The following is a 15,390-nucleotide window of genomic DNA, read 5'->3' on the forward strand; positions in this document are numbered from 1 at the left end:
AAAGAATTAGTTGAAGAATACTCAAAAGATCTTGAAGAGTTGAAAAAGCAACTGAATCAGGAAAGAGACAAGGAAGATAAGCAGTGCTCATCAGAGGAGGAGAGCAATAAAAAGGAAGAATGCCAACAGGTGACATTAAAAAAAATGCTGCACTACTGGGAAGAGTTTCAGTCTTTGGCTACAAAGTAGCAACCCAACAAAGCTGAAATGAACAGACTTTGTGCCTTGGTTGAAGACAAGTGTCACTTATCTTCAACCAAGGCACACTGAATCACTTTATCAACATTCTGAAAAAAAGAGAAGTTCAATCAATTTTGGACAGATTTTTGACTTCTCCTTTAGCAAAGAGACAGAGGCCAGCTACTGAAGAAGAGGAGACTTACCTTGAATAAACTTTGAAAATTTGGAAGAAGAATAGTAAAAACGTTGTGTACATATTTTCAGTTTAATAAAGTGTATCTAATAGTGTAAAGATCATCAGTTTTTCATTCTACTTTCCTTTCTTCTTCATCTAATTGAGTAACTGTTCATCTCAGCCTTTGGTGAGTTTTTGTCCTTTTATAGTGTGCTTTTTATCCATTTTATAAAACTTATCTTTAAATAGTAGGCAGCATCCAGAACGAATTAAACGATTTTCTATAGAAACCTACAGGAAATCATGTTTCGGCTAACGAATTATCTTCGTTAGTCGAGGTATCACTGTATATATTTGAAAAGTATAAGGGATATTATACACCCTTGCCTTACTCCTCTTTTGATATTTATTGTTTCATTATTAATTTCATTTATAATTTGTGTCTTCCGATTCCAGTATAATTCCATTATTATTATTATTCTGAGGTCTTTTGTATCAATTTGAATGTCTTTTAATATTTCTATTAACTTTTCATGGCTTACTGTGTTAAATGCTTTTTGAAAGTCTATAAAGCATAGATATCTTATTATTTCTATTATTATTATTTATTTCTACTGACCTTTCAATAAAGTTTTTAATTCATAAATTACATTAATTGTACCTTTTCCTGGCATGTATCCTTTTCACTTTTATGGCATATAATTCTAAAAAACATTCTATTATTATGTTCAATAGTATTTTTGAAGTATGGGATATGATACTAATTGTTCTAAAATCTTTACATTTTGCAGCAATATTCTTTTTTGGTATAGGAATGCAAACAGATTTCATGAAGTCTCCTGGTAGTATGTCTGCATCATATGTATTCTGTATTATTTCTATTAAACAAATCTGCTCCTTTTTTCCCATATCAGTTTTATAAACTCAGCAAATATTCAATCACATCCCATTATTTTACCATTACGTAGTTCTTTTATTGCACTTACTATTTCTTCATTAAGTATACCTGGATTATTTGAGTTAACACTGATCATAGGTTTCACGGTCTGTGGTCATTATATAGTTCATTATATGTATATATATATATATATATAATATACATTTAAACATATTATTCTGAAATAAAGCCTTAGTGCTACTGTTATTTAATTTAGCTGTATATCACTTGAATGTTCTAAATCTGTTATCTTTTTTTACTTTATATTTATTGTAATTCTCACAAGTCTGTGGTCTGACCCACAGTTGGCACTTGGCATAACTTTTGCATTTGTTATTCCATATCTTTGATTGATCATAAAAAAATCTATTTGATCAGTGTGCTCCACATATATCTTGCTTTTTCTTTTTTGCTCATAAAAAGTGTTTGCATGTTTTAAACAAAATTCAATACATCTATCACCTCTATCATTTCTTATGGACCTATAACAGAACTTATTCTCTGCTTTCCTATTTTGGCATTCCAGTCATCCGTAATGATTAACACCGTCTTTCACTCTTTCAATATCCTGAATAGAATAGCCTTCTCTATTTTCTCATAAAATTCTTCAATATCTTCATCATATTCAGATGTGGTTGGTGCGTAAATCTGTATAATCAGTGGTTTCGTTTTTATTAAAATTGCAACTCAGAAATTTTCCAGAAGATAAAGACATCATCTGTGTATTTTCACCAAATTGAAGGCTTTTTGCTGTAGATATTGTAGATGTTGAATTGTAGATATGATGAAATGTTTTTATTTTTACTACTGTGAATGAATTCAAGAAAAGGTAGGAAAGCTAGTGTGGGTAATATGTGACCTTCCTTGATGAGACTTTGGAGGGTCTCCTTAATAATAATATTCTGAATAATATTCCCTTTTGGGAATACAAGGCATTAGAGGATTATGTGTATATATGTGAAACTGCAATTAAGTAATTTTAACATATAAAAGCTGCACAATTTGGACAGTAACATGTCAGGTCAACTGCAAGGAAGTTCAAGATTGCTGACATTCAAGATTGATGACTCACAACTTCTCAAATGAGAAGTTGTGAGAAATATGAAAACATTCAAAATGAAAAACACTCTGGTTAACTTAAAATTAAAACAAATATATATAATCTAATAAGCATTAAAACTGTGTACATATAATATACTAAACATACTATTAATGGGTGTCAGTTTTAACAAACTTGATAACTTTTCATCATCTTCAGTCTCAGGAAGAAGTGGAATATTAAGAGAAGATTTAGTGAGAAGAGCTCTATCTCTATCAGATACTGCTTTAATTTCTCTTTTCTTTTCCTATTAATATAATAATGTAAATTTCATTGCAATGAATCCTTTTATATAATCCATATGGATAATGCAAATAAATTGTTGACAAAACATTCCCTCCTTTTTAAAAATGATAACGTCAAATCACAATAAACTGAATTGTAAGCAAAAACAAAACTCTGTGAGTTAGAGAAAATTAAAAAAATGATATGTATATACATTATATTCAAGCTTAATATAAGTGTCTACATAGCTCTGTGAAAATAACATTTGCTTTCATAATGCTAGGCTGCCCAAAAGAAAAATCATTAATGGTCTGATTCTAGTTACCAACTAGAGGAACATTTTATAGGACTTTCATTATCCAGTTTGGTAGCTAGATCAGCTTTAGAACAAACAAGTAGAGTTTTCCTGTAGATCTCAACACTACTTAAAAATATATATATCATTGCAGTTTAGGACCAGAAGATGGCAGCTTGTCTCTACCATCATCTCTCCCCTGAAAGTCTAGTATTGAAATTCAGAAATGCCTGCTTACTGTTCTTCCAAAAGTTAATTATTAGGGCCAAAGACATTTCATCTCCTTTTGGGAATACAAGGCATTAGAGGATTATGTGTATATATGTGAAACTGCAATTAAGTAATTTTAACATATAAAAGCTGCACAAATATTTGGACCTAATTAGTTTTATTTATTTTTTTAAATATAAAATATTAAAAAATTATATCTAACATATGTAGATACAGTTAATCCTCACTACAGCAAACACTGCTACATTAAACTCACTCAGTATAATAAAATATTGAAACATCTCAGCCAATGCACTCAGCATCATTGCAATTATCAAGGAAAATTATCCTGTATCCTCCACAATAACGAACTATTCCTTTGGACTATTTGAGATAACTTTACTGAAAGTCGATAATGCAAAACTGTATATATTTATGAATATATATTTAAATTTTTTTTATGGTTGATTAATCAACCTATAGTATGTTAGTACAGTATATGGATAGTGGATTGAGAAAGGAGAAATTTGTTTACATTTGATTTACAAATGTAAACAAGGAATACAAATGTATATTGTATTCCTTGGGAAACACATAAGGGATAAGTCTGTTTCACAATACAGCAGTAACAGGGATGGAGGAAAAGGAACTTGTTGTGTGAATTTCAAGTTGTATTGTGAAGGATATTGGGTGGCAGACGTATGTGTTCCAACGAACTTAGTACTGAATTATTGATGCTATTTCATACATTTGACGAAATGACTTAGTGAAACAGCCATTAGTGCACTTAGCCTTGTTCAAAACTTTGCAGTAGCGCCTTGACAAGTTCATAGTTCAGAAATCATGCAAAATATAGAGTGCAATGTGCACAACTTACCTCTTAATATTGCAAACATCAGGCTCGACATCACTAACATCTTATCACAAACATTGCTGCCAAAAAAAAAACAAGAAATCTCTCCATGCACTAGTAATATCTGCAAAGACAACAACATTACTGGAGCTGACAAAGGTAAAGCTACTATTATCCTCAATTCCAGTGATTATAATCAGAAAATTAATGTGCTGCTCAGAGACTGCACCACTTATGAACTGCTAGATTATGATCCCACCAAGTCTCAGAAAAAAATGTCACATCTTGGCCTCCTGAAGTTGTTAAAAAACTCAAACCTTTTAGTTCCTCCCCACTCACAGATATACAGACTATCAAAAATTCATAAACTGAATTATCCTCTTTGAGCCATAGTAGACATTACTGACTCCTCCTCCTTTAAATTAGCCAAACAGTTAGTTAAATCTTTAATTCCACTTACTGGCCACACTTCTTATATAAAAAATTTTACACACTTCAAATCCTTAATCCAAAATTTAGTTAAACAATAATGATATCATGATGAGTTCTGATGTCACCTCCTTATTCACAAACATTCCCCTTTCTGACACTCCACATTTATTGAAAAATGCTTTCTCCCTTGACATTACTGATTTCTTTAATTTTGCTACCTATGCTGTTACTTCTCTTGGAAGGGCATTTTATGTAAGCAGACAGATGATACTGCATAGACAATACTTCAATCTGCCCCCAAGCTAGTAGGGAGCATTTTGAAAAATATGCTCGTGAAACTGCTATTTTCAAACCTTCAATTTTGGTAAGATATATTGATGATCATCATCGTATGTTACGCTTTCGCACAGACCTACACATTTTACAGCACAAGCTTCCGTAACTGATATTGATGATATGCTCTCATATTTGGCATATGGCTCAGACACATTAGATTCTTTACTTCTTCAACTTAACATTTGGCACTTCAGAATCCACTTCACCATAGACAAAGAAAATAACAGATTGCCTTTTTCTAGATACTCTAATCACATGTCTACCCAATGGTACCCTTTCTTTTGCAGTTTATAGAAAACCTACCCACATAGATAGATACATACATATACTTTCCTATCATCCCATCTTCTCCACAATATGGTATCATCAAAACCCTTGTCAACATAGCCTGTAACCTCTGTTCCACCCACACTTCCCTTACAGCTGAACTCATCTTTATTCATCAAACCTTCCTGTCCAATTGTTGCAATGTCAAAAAAGATTTACAAATTATCTGTCCTTTCCACCTCCTCACATCCACTCTCAACATAAAGACTACAATAATGCTATTACTATTCCCTATATCTGGAGGCACTTCAGAAAAAAGCCAGAACTTTAAACACACACACAAAAAACCCACCATCACAACTATAGTCAGTCAGATCCAGCTGATCATGCTTTGGATAGCTTGCACAGAATCAGATGGAAGAAAACTATTATACTCTATCACAGTAAATATAAACTTGAAAGACCTTTTAGAATCAGTAGTAGATTTAAAAAACTAGCCTAATCTTAACAAATATGAATGTGTTAAACTTCCCAAGATTTGGAAAACTTTAATTCATAGGTCTCCTGCTGAACAACTAAGACTAACAGCATCCCCCCCCCTCATAAGACTTGAATCTCTATATAGTCTAATTTTAATAATTCCACTTATTTTTTCTTGTGTGTAATTACGATTTTAACATTGTATTCCTGAAGCTGTCTCTGCAACAGAGGCAAACTACTGAAATGATTAAACCTTAATGTTTAATTATTTCTCTTTGTACTGTAATTATTCCATTAAATTGTATTATGACAGAAGAGAGCCTTGTTGAATCCTAGCATCAGTTGCACAGTTAAGAAGATGAGAAACCTTCTACTAATATGTGTAGTTTGCATCCAGTCAGAAAGCTGGCACAGTTGGGGAAGGCAGAAATACCAAATGATGGAAGTTTATTTCATGTACCTTTGTGCCAGATCCAGTCAAAAATCTTAAGAGATATCAAAAGCAACCACTTGACATTTGACAAACTTTTCCATATTATTTATTCAAAGATGAGTGACATTAAATAAGCATATCTCTTGTTGACTAATACTGGCAATTATTTATTTGCTGAGTTGATGATTCTTTCCATTAGTTCAGTGAGAATGAGATGAAAGAGTGGTGGTAGTAGTTTGATGGGAAAGATTTGTAACCATAATGGATTGTATCTGGAGAAATTTCCGTGCTATAGGATAGATAACAACAGATTAAGGTAATATTTTATACACCCTTAATTTGCACAAACTTCTGGAACAACTGAAGAAATGCTATTAGGACTACAAGACTTTTTTTGGTATCCACCTGGTTAAGATTCTTATGATCTGTTTTGAGTGAAGCGTCAAAGAGCATTGAGTACATGGAATGGTTGGGGGAAATTTGGTCAAGATTAGTGAAAGATGCCTATTATAGCTTGAGTGGAAGATTGGAAGGTATGACTGCCACTTGGACATCATTTGTTAAGGAAATTACAATGTAGACTAATTACTAATTGTTATAAGTTTAATATTTCTGATATTCTGGCAGTCAAATTGCCATCAGGGAACGCCGTATAAAATGATATGTGCATGCAATGAATACTTTTCCAATTCTATATATTTAGTACTAAGCTGAAGAATGGCAACTTTTGTTGCCATTCTTCAGCTTAGTACTAAATAGTTACCCCCCCCCCCCCCCTCAGTGGTCTACTGGGGAGATTTTGGCTGTTAGAGAGAAGTTCAGAAGCTGAGTGTATCTCAAATATGGGGAAGTTTTATGCAACCAAACTGGTTGAGATTTGGATAGTTTCTTAAGGTTTAGACAGATTCTAGGAATAATTTCTCATACTTATAAATATATTTGCTGTGGTACAGTAAATGGCCTTCATAATGAATGTTTATTTTCTTGATCATCTACAGGGTACAAGCACTTAGGTTTTTTAACCTAAGTGCTTGTGCCATGAAGATGCCAACAGCTAAAGTTTGGTGAAATTAGTAGGTTTAGTAAATATTTATTAGTTAACACTTGATCTATTGTCCAAATAATTACTCCATTAAATTGCCTTTTTCCACATATCATGTGATGTGTATCCAAATGGATGTCCTAAGCAATTGTAGTGGTGGATGTAGCTCTTGTATTCAGAAATTCTGATGCTGGTTGTCCTGCCTGTTTGGCCAGAACAGGAAAACATGCTACTGCTAGGAACCTGGTAAATACCTATTGGGTGTAGAGGTGCCAATTTCCTATATGATCTGTAAGCAGTTCCAATGTATTTTTTAAGGATTTTTGTTAGTTTTTCTGAAGTACCCTGGATATATGGAAAGATGACAGATTTGGTGTGTGTGGTTTTGAGATTTAAAATTTTATTTTTTGAATTTGGTAAAGATTGTAGCCATTGGCTAAGAAGGTGTTGAGAATTTGGTCAGGTTAAGCAGGGAGGGCACTAATTTCAGAACAGAATTTTGGCCTAATATATAGGGTTTTTATAATCGCATATTGCATAGGCATCAGTGTGACTGTTGGGAAATGTATCTGCCAGGGGCATGTAGATTTTCTGTAGATCAAGAATGCCAAGGATCCATTATGCTGGTGTGCAATCAGTGTCCAGGAAGGGGAGGCTGTTAATTGTTTTTCCTTTTCTAAGGTGAACTGGAATCTGGGATAATGATTGTTTAATGTGTTAAAAAAATGTTGAGCATCCAAGCATACAGCCAAATGGAGAACACACCATCTATGTAGCATAGTCAAAGAGCAAGTTTATGTGGGGACAGAGTTTAAGGCTTTTTCTTAGAAGGTCTCCATGATATAGTTGGAGTTGGGGAGGTGGCTGAAAAAGTGAAGAGACCATGGCTGTCCCCTCTGTAGAATTTTCCTTGCCAAATGAAGCTGTCAGAGTTCATGGTGAACATAAACAGAGCTGAGATATCAGAAGGAAATTCAGCTTGAATAATGTTCAAGGTAGTGGGACATTGGTGAATAGAGAAGAGCCTGATATCAAAACTGACCATTGTGCATTGGAGTGTGAAGTTTTCTATAGTACTTTCAAGTGGGCTAGATTTCTTATGTCTGAGGAGTGCTGCTAGTATACTAGGAGAGCACTTTAGCTAAATGTTTGGTCAAGTTGTATGTGGGTAAATCAATGCCATCCACAATAGGGCATAATGGCACATTTTGTTTGTAGATTTTAGGCAGCCCGTATGTCTGGAGGGGGAGGTCCTTAAAACATATGGTTTTAGTTTGTCTGCAATTTCAACAGGTCAGGAGGTGACTTTTTTTTATAGAGTCTGTGAAGTGTCCTGTTTTGTGCATTGATTGAATCATAGTTTAAGGGTAAATAGGTAGGCTGAATGATCTTTAAGTAAAGAGGAAAGTTTACCTGTATATTCATGGTTGTCTATAACTACTGTGGCATTCCCCTAATCTGCTTTTTCTGTTGAGTAATAATTTCATTTCATGAGAGAGAGAGGTTACTTTTTGCTGGTTTTGCTTGCATAAGTGCACTAGCTACATTCAGTCTGATGTAGTTAGCAATATGGATAGGAAGGATGAAAACACCTCATTCTATTTGGATCATAATTTCTTTTGTAAGAACTTTCGGTAACATGAGCGCATAATAATGGCCATAAGAAAGTGCACTAAATGTGCACTTCCTGAAATTCTTTGGCTGCTGAAACATTAGAGACATCTGACAGCATCATTCTAAAGGTCAGAGTTCAATGTAGTGGCAAGCACCTCTTCTAGCACATGGATATCTTCGTTGGTATTGGCTATTAGAATGTGCATTGTGCCAGTCTGTTCACCTAGAAGAGCAAAACTAGTGCATCTGTATATGTAGAGAGCCTTACATGAAGTAAAGCAATGTTTCAAGTTAACACAATTATGAATGACATTATCTAATGAAGTCATTCAAAAAGTAATGTAATTTTTTATATTGTACTCGTTCAAACATGTCTCAGCTTGTCTAAACATGAATTTTTAAAGAGCTTTATAAGTTCCACTAAGCAGAGACAGCCTCATTCTAAAGAATTCCATCTTGCAAGAACATCATACATAACCCCTTTATGGAGGTCACTGAAGAGCACATTAGGCACATCATGCTTTATAAGTTCACAAAAGGCAATAATGCTGCTAACACTGCAAAAAATGTGCAAGAAATGTATGGCGTAATGTTTTTAATTTGTAAAAGTGCCAGTGATGGTTCCAAAAATTTTGACAAAGGAACTTTAGCTTGAAAGACTCCCCTTGCTGTTGAAAATATATACTTGATTAAATTTCTCTCTCTCTCTCGAATCTCCTCATGACCTTCCTGATGATGCTTCGCCATTTCTTTCTCTCCTGTTCATTAAATTAGCAAGTGATTTATCCTTTATATCCTTTCAAAACTTAATGCTAAAAATGACAGTACAGTTACCTGATAGCAGAATTTTAGAAAGGCTAATCTATTCAGCTGTCCTGAAAGTTTCAGTTTCAACTTGCTGCACTGGTGGGCCTTGTATGCTGCTGAATCTCTGTGATTTTACGATAATCCTGGTAGAAAGGCTTATACACTGGCTATTCATCACTGTGTTTTTTAAGGAAATTGCAATGTAACTAATTATTAATTATAATAAATTTTTCCAAATTTGGGGCAGTTTCATGTAACCAAACTTATTGAGGTTTGGGTGGTTTCTTAAAGATGAGGCAGATTCTAAGAATAATCTCTTGTATTTACATTTGCTTGAGTGCAGTAGTAGAGTGGCTTCTTCCAGCATATCTTGTGGATGTCCAAAGCATGGTCAGGAAGTCCTACATGGCTGTAATGGCAGATTTAGTCCTTGTGTTCAACATTTCTGATGTTCGTTGTCCTGTCTATCTGGCTGTAATAGGGTAATTTACAGCTACAAGGAACCTGGTAAACACCCAGTAGGTGTAGGGGTTGTATGCAGTCTTTGGTGAAGTGGATAAGGAATGCCAATTTCTTATATGGTCTCTAAATAGTTGTAATTATTTTTTTAAGGATGTTTGTTATGCTTTCTGAAGTACACAAGAGATTATTTCTAGAATCTGCTTCAGTTTAAGAAACTACAACAACTTCAATAAGTATGGTTGTATGAAACTGCCTCAAATTTGGCAAGCATTCATCACTGAACTTCAGCTCAATGGTCATCAGCTTAATGGGGGACACTTTTTAGGATTTTATGCTCAACTTTGGTTGCCATGCTTCAGCTTCATTTATCCATTATTAGTGCCTGTATACATATATCACAGTGTACTGTGTTCCCTGATCATGGCAATTTGACTTTGCCAAAATATTGGAAATAGTAAGTAAAATTATTATAATAATTTCTGATTTCAAGATACTCTCTTTGTACCTTGCAAGGCACACTGGCAGCATGCAGGACCTACCAGAGAATGACTTCTCAAATCCTCAGGTCTAGAGTTGGGCCTCTTCTGATCCTACATATGGGACCATAGTATGTAGCATTTTCAGTGCAAAGTCAGAAAAATAGAAATCAAAATATCCAATAAGCAGGGCAGTTGTCTCATACAGGCGATGAAATTTATTTACTGTCTAAGGTCAATCACAAAAATTTGAACCTACAACTTGCTGGATGGAGAGAAGATATGGTAACAATTAATTTTAATATTTAATTTAATATATTCTAATTTCATTTATGGTTAAATAATGTAATTTTGCAGTTCTTTCTTATTATTAATATTATTTTTCTAATTTTTGTTATGAGCAGAAGATATAACTGTATGATTGCACACTAATATCTCTGCTAAACCTATAAAACACCCACAAAAATCCTGAGAACTTAAAAGTGCTGAGAAGTAGGAATTCACTGAAAAATTTCTTACCAAGTTGAAAATTCATCCTGCTGAATTTCAATATGTTTGAAGATATTATTCTAGACATCCAGTTTAAAAAACCCCTTCCATGAAATTTACTATAATGAAAGGTTAACAAACTGCATTGTTTTCTAGGGTTCAATGTAGAGAGCATCCACTATAATATTGATTATTCTATAAATGAAGTGGATATTAAATCCAGAATTATTTCAAAGTGAATGCAGAAACTATGAAAGTTTCGTAAGAAATTTGACCAGAGAGCTTAAGGGAATACACTCGCTGGCATTTACGAGTTGTCCTAGCACAGACCTTATAGGAGACTTGAATGCTGCCCAAGCATTATATATTATATATATATTCACTTTCAATTGGTCCATTTTGATAAGATTTCACTGGCCTGACAGCTGTTTCGAACTGATTGGTTCTCCTCAGAGACCAGGCAGAAACCTTAAGAGAGCAAAAACTCTCATTCAGGACTAAGGCACTCGAAGTGTTGGAGAAGTGTATTTTTCGTAATTTCTCGGCAGTGCATAAAGTATTTACTAAAACAAAAAGCCAAAAGGCTTCATTTCGGAGATGCACAATTATATAAATCAAGTGGATTAAATCCAGCATTATTTCAAAGCCGAATGCAGAAACTATGAAAGTTTCATATGAAATTTGACCAGACAGCTTACGGGTATGAGCGTTTTTGCTCTCTTAAGGTTTCTGCCTGGTTTCTGAAGAGAACCAACCAGTTTGAAACAGCTGTCAGGCCAGTGAAACCTTATCAAAATGGATCAATAGAAGACGAATATATGGACGTTCAGGCAGCATTCATGTCTCCTATAAGGTCTGTGCTAGGGCAACTCGTAAATGCCAGCGAGTGTATTCTTGTAAGCTCTCTGGTCAAATTTCATATGAAACTTTCACAGGTTCTGCATTCAGCTTTGAAATAATGCTGGATTTAATATCCACTTGATTTATATAATTGTACATTGCTGAAATGAGCCTTCTGACTCTTTATTTTAGTAAATTGATTATTCTAGATACTCTGAATAAATGTTTTTTTTTTTTTTTCTATTTATCTTAACTTATTGCAAAATTAGATCAAAAGGCATTGCTGTAATTACTTACTCTAAACTTCTTTCTGACTAATTTGTTTAATGCATAGTCATCTTTCCATCTCTCTTGATATTCTTCCAGATGGATAATTGAGGGCATTACACTCTTTAGTTTGCTTTTATCTTCTACTCCATGCTCTAACTGGAACATAGCATCTGTAGACAATTTCTTGACAACATCTTTATCTAAAGATTAATAGAGAATTAATTATAATAATTTAAAGATCATTTTAATTTAATTGATACAATATATATATTTAAAACTTACAGGAATTATGCAAACTGAACTTCTTGATAATGAGAAAGAATAAACCAATTTATGTTTGAATTTACAGATGCTTCATTATTAACACATTCATGATATGTGACAGTTTATTTATTCACTATCTGAATGGTGATAAGAAGTTGTTTAATCTAAGGTATTACTGGATAGGAAGAAGGCTGGAAGCGAGAAGAAACTTACCATGGCTAACATACTATAAGTTTATAACCATCATCATCATCAAATTTCTGCCATGTACCCTCAAGGGGTGTACACGATATGATGGCACTACATGAAAAATTTACATCATTACTAACTTCCTATCTACAATTTTCCTCCAGATCAGTCTGTTACTTGTCAAGACTCCAATATTATCAGATATTATATTTCTGTCGTCTAAGGCACTTGGTACCATATCAATCCACCTATATCTTGGTCTTACCTCTGGGTCGTTCCTGCCAACCTGGCAGAGAACACTTCCTTTGCCAATCTTTCCTTGTCTATTCTGTTTAAATGACCATACTACCTGAGATTAGCTCTGCTAATGCATTCCTGGATGATGACAATGTCAAGCTCTTTCCTAATATCCTCATTTTTAATATGATATTACCATTAATGCCATCTGTTCACGCCTCTAATCTTTCTCACGATTCTCATATCTGTGGTCTCTAGTCTTTGGTCAAGTGTTTTCCTTCTGACCCAGCTCTCAGATCCATAAGTTAAAACTGGTTTCAACATTGTCTTGTATGCGCAGCTAATTTAGTGTTCCAACTAATTTATCTCTTATTCCATATGAATTATTTCAATTGACTTCCTACTATATCAGCTTTATTGATTCTGTTGTCTATTTCCATATTTAATTTACCATCTTCACTAAAAATCGTGCTTAAGTAGGTGAAATATTTTATTTGTTCTACAGGTTCTCAGTTCACAATGCAGTTGACATTTTCAACAATTCTGCCTATTTTTATTGTCTTTGTCTTTTTATTGCTGACCTTCATACCATATCTATTACAACAGTTATTCAATTCAGTCAAGGAATCTTGCAGACTCGTAGTGGATTTATTGATAAGTATAACATCGTCCACATAAAGCAAAGAGCTGACATTAACATCTCCAATTTTGATATCATGTTTAATACCACTTTCTTCATAATGTGATCCATATAGATAATGAATAACAGAGGGGATAATGTACATCCTTGTCTCACACCAGATTTAACTTTAAACCATCTTCCTGTACTTCCTTCAATATTAACTAACTGCTGACTTACAAGTCAAATAAAGACTAAGTATTGCTTGACATAATGTTCCATTGACACCATATAACTGTAGCGTATATGGTGTCAACGTATATATAACTGAACAGCTTCTCTCTTGGCACCTTATCATATGCCTTTTCCAGATCTACAAAACTCAAATAGAGATATTTGTTATATTCCCATGATTTCTCAACTATTTGTCGTAAAGTGAAGATCTGATCATGACAGTCTCTATTTGGCCGGAATCCAGCTTTTTCTTCACCAAGCTTTTCTTCTACAATTCTTCTCAACCGTTTCTCAAGTATACTTGCATATATCTTACCAAGAACATTCAGTAGGGAAATACCTCTATAATTGAAAAGGGTTCTAAAATGAAGAAGCAGAAAGGGAAATGGCTCCAGTCCAGCATGGAGAGATCACATCGAGTGAGTGGTATCAGTGGAACTAGCTGTAGATCCAGAAATGAGTTGTTGTGTTTGTATACCAATGCTAGAAGTATAAGAAACAAGGCGGATGAAATGGTTGCACTAATTGTGTCTGTGCACCCAGAGATTGTCGGAATAAGTGAGACATGGTTAGATGAGGATGACATCCTGACAGGAATAGAGATGGAAAGGTATGATGTGTTTCGTGAGGATAGAAGGGGTAAAAAGGGAGGGGAGTGCTATTGATGATAAAGAAAGAGTTATGTCCATACAAGGTAGAGATGCAAGAGGGAAATGGGGCCAGTGGTTTTGAGGCAGTATGGTGTGAGATAGAGGTGAATAGAATCAAATACTTGGTGGGATGTTGTTATAGACCTGGTAATGTGAATGGTGGTGATAGTGAAATGTATAGTCAAATAAGCCAAGCAAATAAGAAAAGGGTGATCATTATGGGTGATTTTAATTATGGCAATATAGACTGGAATGAAGAGATAGCAACGGGAAGTAAAGAAAATGAGTTTCTTGAGATTTTGAGGGATAACTACCTAAGACAGTATGTAACAAAGGGCACAAGAGGATTAAGGGTCTTGGATTTGGTCATCTCATCAGAGGATGTAATTATCAATGAGGTATCAAATCATCCACCAATTGGTGAAAGTGACCATGAGGTGATTACTTGGGTGGTTGCCAGCAGTGCAAGGACCCCTGTGAAAAAAGGGTATATGTGGAACTACAAGGGGGGTGATTATGAAGAGCTCAGGAGACAGCTTGCAGGTGTAGTATGGAATGAGGAGTTAGCTGGAAAAGAGATCAATGCAGCTTGGGAGATTTTCAAAAAATATTTAGTGGATGCAATGTCTAAATGTATACCATGGGTGAGAAGGTTAAATAAGGTAGGTGTGAGATGGATGAATAAAGAGATTAAGCATGCAATACAGAGAAAAAGGGCATTATGGAGGTAGCATAAGAGAAGTGGAAGTAACCAATTTCATGAGGTCTACAAAGACCAGGCAAGGAGGGTGACTTGGTTGGTGAGAGTAGCTAAAGAGAGGTATGAACAGCAGTTAGCTAATGAAGCTAAAAAGAATCCTAGGGAGTTCTTTCGATATGTAGCCAGCAAAAGAAAGAATGATTATGGAAGGATGACATTGATTGGAGGAAATGGTATAAAGACAGCTGTTGCAGGATGTGTGGTGGAGATACTTAATGAGCAGTTCATAAAGATCTTTCAATCTTGTGAATGTGACTTCATGGAGAGATTAAGAGCAGTTGATGATGGGGAGGAGAGACTGACTGTAAGTGAGCAAGAGGTGTTTGGTGAGTTGAGTAAACTAGATGTAAATAAGGCTGTGCGACTTGATAATATACCACCGCGTATTCTGAAGGAATGTGCCAGAGAGTTGACACCTGCCTTGACATATTTTTTTAATACGAGTCTTGCACTTGGTCAAGTCCCTAAAGAGTGGAAGGAGGGCAAGATTGTGCCACTTCATAAAGGAGGTGATC

The 15,390-nt window shown here is 34.6% G+C and overlaps 1 protein-coding gene across 3 annotated transcripts in view; it reads right to left on the bottom strand.

The window, feature by feature from the left end:
- Nucleotides 1-15,390, bottom strand: part of LOC150092289 (coiled-coil domain-containing protein 130 homolog) — a 115,851-nt gene that overhangs the window by 40,565 nt on the left and 59,896 nt on the right. For all 3 annotated transcript variants that reach the window (XM_090414952.1, XM_090414951.1, XM_090414950.1), the window contains exons 5-6: nt 11,950-12,122; nt 2,500-2,638 (exon numbers count right to left, since the gene is read on the bottom strand). In XM_090414952.1, coding sequence (XP_090271078.1) covers nt 2,500-2,638; nt 11,950-12,122 — 312 coding nt within the window. The remainder of the gene's footprint in view (nt 1-2,499; nt 2,639-11,949; nt 12,123-15,390) is intronic.

This window comes from Typopeltis vanoorti, chromosome 26 (assembly GCF_054136105.1).
Source record: "Typopeltis vanoorti isolate ZY-2024b chromosome 26, IOZ_Tvanoo_1.0, whole genome shotgun sequence".
NCBI classification, from domain to species: domain Eukaryota; kingdom Metazoa; phylum Arthropoda; class Arachnida; order Uropygi; family Thelyphonidae; genus Typopeltis; species Typopeltis vanoorti.